This window comes from Bos indicus, chromosome 3 (assembly GCF_029378745.1).
Source record: "Bos indicus isolate NIAB-ARS_2022 breed Sahiwal x Tharparkar chromosome 3, NIAB-ARS_B.indTharparkar_mat_pri_1.0, whole genome shotgun sequence".
NCBI classification, from domain to species: Eukaryota; Metazoa; Chordata; class Mammalia; order Artiodactyla; family Bovidae; genus Bos; species Bos indicus.
The window spans coordinates 10,867,410-10,872,628 of record NC_091762.1 but is presented as its reverse complement, the minus strand read 5'-3'; the positions used below and the strand labels follow the sequence as shown (position 1 = coordinate 10,872,628).

The 5,219-nt window shown below is 37.9% G+C and overlaps 1 protein-coding gene across 2 annotated transcripts in view; it reads right to left on the bottom strand.

The window, feature by feature from the left end:
* Positions 1-2,151: 2,151 nt before the first annotated feature.
* The window catches only part of IFI16 (interferon gamma inducible protein 16), a 46,931-nt gene continuing 43,863 nt past the window's right edge, over positions 2,152-5,219 (bottom strand). For both annotated transcript variants that reach the window (XM_070783907.1, XM_019988414.2), the window contains one exon: positions 2,152-4,631. In XM_070783907.1, coding sequence (XP_070640008.1) covers positions 4,593-4,631 — 39 coding nt within the window. In that variant the 3' untranslated portion in view covers positions 2,152-4,592. The remainder of the gene's footprint in view (positions 4,632-5,219) is intronic.

Below are 5,219 nucleotides of genomic sequence, written 5' to 3'. Positions count from 1 at the left end.
CCTTACACATAGTCCAGGGAAACTGAGTCAGGATAAACCCTTACTCCTGACCTTTCATCTCTCCCTCATACCAGTACATCCTGCTGCCACTACCTGCTCTTCATCCCATGTCTCAGCACTGTTTGTACTAGCTGCTATCTCCCTTTTTAAGAGTGGGGTGGAGACTTGAGACACTGGTATATGTGCCCTTGTTAAGTAGGAGTGTATATCTCAAGCCAGATAGTAACTTCAGGAGAATTATCCAAGAATGAACAATGTACTGGGAGGAAGTGAAAGTGAAAGTTGCTCAGTCGTGTCCAACTCTGTGCGACCCCATGGACTGTAGCCTACCAGGTTCCTCTGCCCATGGAATTCTCCAGGCAAGAATACTGGAGTAGTTAGCTGTTCCCTTCTCCAGGGGATCTTCCCAACCCAGGGATCAAACCCAGGTCTCCCACATTGCAGGTGAATTCTTTACCATCTGAGCCACTAGGGAAGCCCACTGGGAGGAAAGGAAGAAGATAATTTTATGAGAAGAAAAGAAAAATACACTTTAAGAGGACAGAGTCACTGAAAGCAGAGAAGGGATAACTGATCAGCTTCATCTCAGACCATATGTATTTTGTCTCCATAAGGTTATTAAGGTCAAAAAACTGAAATGAAAGGGATCAATTCAGATCAACTGGTCTAACCAGCATTTAATTGAAGAATACCTGAAATGTACAACCTCTTCAACCAGATTGTGAGTTACTGGAGAGCAGCAGCACACGGGCTCCTTCCTAACTCCAGATGAGTCAGGATATGATAATTCCTGGATAAACCATTCCAAAATTTCAACATGTTATCACAATAAAAGTGTATTTCTCATTTATTGAAGCCCATAGCCAGGTTTAGTTTGGGGGTAATGATAAGGTTCTGCTCTATGTAAATATTCAGGAATATTATAGACATTCAATATCTATTGAATGAAAAAATAATTAATGGAAAATATGTACTATTTGTAGCTATATAAGTTAATATACACTATAAATAACCAAATTCACAGCAAAAATATCAAAGGTTTAGAGCATGAAATGATTGTCAGTCTCACTGATAATTTGAAAAATGAAGCTAATATAAAATTTATTTTCTCATGTTTAACTGTTCTACAAGATAACTAAGGTTCAAAAAGAAGGATTAGAAAAATTTTTCAGTAAAACATCCAATAGTACATATTGGGTTGGCCAAAGAGTTATTCTGGGTTTTTCTGTAGGGTAATGCAGAAAAACCTGAACAAACTTCATGGCCAACCCAATGTTTTCATCTATATGACCCCGATAGTCTATATTACAGATGCTTACTTTGCATTGGCTACAAAAGCCGCCATAGACAATCCATAGATGAATGAGCGTGTTTGTGTCCCAATAAAACTGCATGGTAGTCATTGAAATTTGAATTTTATGTAATTTTCCTGTCACATTCGTCTTTTGATTCCCCCCAAGTATTAAAAGATCTTCATAAGAAAAATTTTGATAATTTAAACTTCATCAAAATAAACATGTCTTTTCAAAAGATACCTTAAAAGCATGAAAAGACAAGCCATAGATTGAGAGGTAATATTTGCTAGCCACATAGCTACTAAGGATCCTAAAACTGTAATTTATAAAGGATTCCCAAAACTCAGTATTGTGAGAACAAACAGTTAAATTTTTAAGATGAGCAAAAAAAAAAAAAAAAGATACACAGGTGGCAAATAAACACATAAAAAGATGCTCAAACTAATTTATCTTTAGAGAAATGCAAATTAGAACTACAGTAAGACACCACTATGCAGAAATTAGAACGACTAAAATTTTAAAAGACTGACCATACCAGTGACAGATAAGGATAAGGGGAAGTTAAGACTGTCATACAATGGTAGCAGGAACATTAAATGGTACACTGCTTTGCAAAAGAGTTGGACAGTTTTGTTTGTTTTTTTAAATTAACATTCACCTACAATGCTAAATTCTGAGGTGGATGCAGAGCAGCTGAAACTCCCACAGATTGCTCCAGGGAATGAAAATTTTATAGTCATCTTAGAAAACAGTTTGGCAATTTCTTACATACTTGAAATACATTTACCATATAAACCAACAATGTCACCCCAAAAGTTTTATTCATTGAATGATAACATAGGTTCACACAAAAATCTGCATGTGAGTATTGGCCTCAGTTTTATTTGTAACTATGCGAAAGTGTCAACAATCCAATCATTCCTCACTTGGGGAATGGATAAACCTCAGTGAGTCCACACGTTAAATAAAAGTCCACACAGCAATAAAAAGGAAAAAACCAATACACACAACTACACTATACAAAGTAAAAACAGCCAGACTCAAAATGCTATACCCATTTTAAATTCCATCTTAGGAAACTTTGGAAAATGAGAAAGTTTAAGTTAAGAGGGCCTTCCCTGATAATTCAGTTGGTAAAGAATCCACCTGCAAAGCAGGAGGCCCTGGTTCAATTCCTGGGTTGGGAAGATTCACTGGGGAAGGGGTAGGCTACCCACTCCAGTAATCTTGGGCTTTCCTGGTGGCTCAGCTGGTAAAGAATCTGCCTGCAATGCAGGAGACCTGGGCTCAATCTCTGGGTTGGGAAGATCCCCTGGAGAAAGGAAAGGCTACCCACTCCAGTATTCTGGGCTAGAGAAGTCCACGGACTATACAGTCCATGGGGTCACAAAGAGTTAGACGGAACTGAGCGACTTCCACTTTAAGCTTTTCTAGATTCCCTACATATGCATTAATATGTATTTGTTTTTTGTTTTCAAAATCTAGGAAAGTAGTACTGATGAACCTACTTTCAGGTAAGGAATGGAGACACGGAAGCAGAGAATGGACTTATGGACACAACAGGAGAAGGAGCGGGTGGAATGAATTGAGAAAGTAGCATCGAATATATACAGTATTAAGTGTAAAACAGATAGCTGTGGGAAGCTGCTGTATAATACAAGGAGCCCAGATGGTGCTTCTTGATGACCTAGACAGTTGGGATGAGGGAAGGGGCTATGTATAATTATTACTGACTCGAGTTGTTGTACACAGAATCCAGCACAGCATTGAAAGCAATTTCCCTCCTATTATAAAATAACTAAAAATAAAAATAAAAAACTATATCAGTGGTTTCCAGGAGCTTGGATTAGAGAAAGCATCAACAATAAAGTGGCATGGGGGAAATTATTTTTATGATGGAACTGTTCTAATCATTAAAAACATGATCTTGCCATTCTGTGTCTTATTTTTCTTATTAGAAAAGTTAAAAAAAAAAAAGAATCCTATCAACCCTCTAGAGCTGGTATAAGATTAAGTGATACAAAGTAATTGCAAAATATCAAGTACCAAATGTGGGATCAACAAATAACACTCTAAGAAAACTATACTCAATATCCTGTAATAAACCATAGTGGTTTATTAAATAATACAAAAAAGAATACATTATTTATATATTATGTATAACTGAATCAGTGTGCTGTACAGCAGAAACTAACATTATAAATCAACTGTACTTCAAAAAAATAAATGTGAAAGAACACACTGTTAAATCAGTGTTAGTTACTTTCTGCCACTGTGAAAGTGAAGTCACTCAGTCGTGTCTGACTCTGCGACCCCATGGACTGTAGCCTACTAGGCTCCCCCATCTACGGGATTTTCCAGGCAAGAATACTGGAGTGGGTTGCCATTTCCTTCTCCAGGAGATCTTCCCAACCCAGAGATTGAACCCCGGGTCTCCCACATTGTAGGCAGATGCTTACCCTCTGAGCCACCAGGGAAGTCACTGTTCTGTAAATTAATTATTCTTCAGTGTTTGCCTAATCCAGGTCTTTGCCTGGAGCAACTTTTTCATAGAATCCACACATGTGCGGACCATGAAGTATAACTGGAGAACTACTGAGCTGTTGGTACCTGAATAAATAAGTGGAACCAGTTATTTCACATCAGAGGGGCTACAGTTACTTTCAAAATGTACTAGTGACTTCAGGCAAATAGCCAAAAGCTGCCTTATTTGGTACACAAATTACCCAATTATGGCCCCTCCAGGAGATCAATTCTGAAAAGATAACATTGTTTTAGACTAAAGCAACTCCACCCTGGGATGGGGGTTGGCAATTGAAGGACAGATGGAATTTCAGTTTGTCTGCCTTCCTCCTGGGTTCTTTGAGCACAGCTTGCTCAGCCTGTTCATTCTTGACCAGAGTTATATCCTGTAAAGATCACACCCAAAGTATAAATTCAAATATTGCTTGAGGCTTAGGTGTCTCTATCTGATTTTCAGGCCACAGATGACTATTTCCTTTTAAGCAGCAAATCAACTCCTAGGGATACACACCTTCAGAAAAGAAAAATATAATATTTATTATTTTTTCCAAGTTATAAAAGTTATAGATGCAAAATGGGACATTGAGATGTTACAGAAAAGTATTAAAAAAATGAAAAGCTTTTCATTTCTAAGAAGTAATGGCTAATAAAGTACACTATATGTGTGTCTATATATACATTTTTCCTTTAATTGTATCTTAGTTCCATAAACATCAATATTAATGTCATCCAGGTTTTTAGAAGAACAGCTCTGAGCAGGTTTCCATATATGAATCAGGATTGTGTGGTTGTTCTTTGCTTGACCTTGGTGACCTTGAAGAAGAAAAAGATAAACAACGAGATGAACCTGATTATACATTTCTCCCTTCATTCACACTGTCACATCCCTTTTCCTCTTCCCACCTCAGAGGCCCTTCTCCGACTCTCACCTAGCTTATTTAGTGAATTCCCATCTTTTGAGCCACCACCCCTAGTTCTTTGTTGGAACCCTCAGATGAGATAGGCACTCATACCCAGCATAAGTGCATGTGGACAGGCAGGAGTTTTGGAGAACAAGAGAAAAGAAGAAGGAATTATACTCAAGGCCAAGAGTTGAAGGGAAAGTTCTTACTGGGAGGAAAGGTGGAAGGAATGGGCAAAAGGTATTCCTGGTGCCATGCTGTGAAGGAAAGATTGGGATGTCTCATTGAGAGCCTAAGAACTGGCAAGACTAAAGAGGATGTGCATTTCTGAGTGCTTGGATATGTCAGCCTTTGTATCTGATCTGTTTGCATTCCAGTACAGGCACACCTCAGAGATAATATGGGTTCAGTTCCAGACCACTGTGACAAGGAGAATATTGCAATAAAATGACACATTTTTTTTTTTTTTTTGCTTTCCCAGTACATATAAAAGTTATGT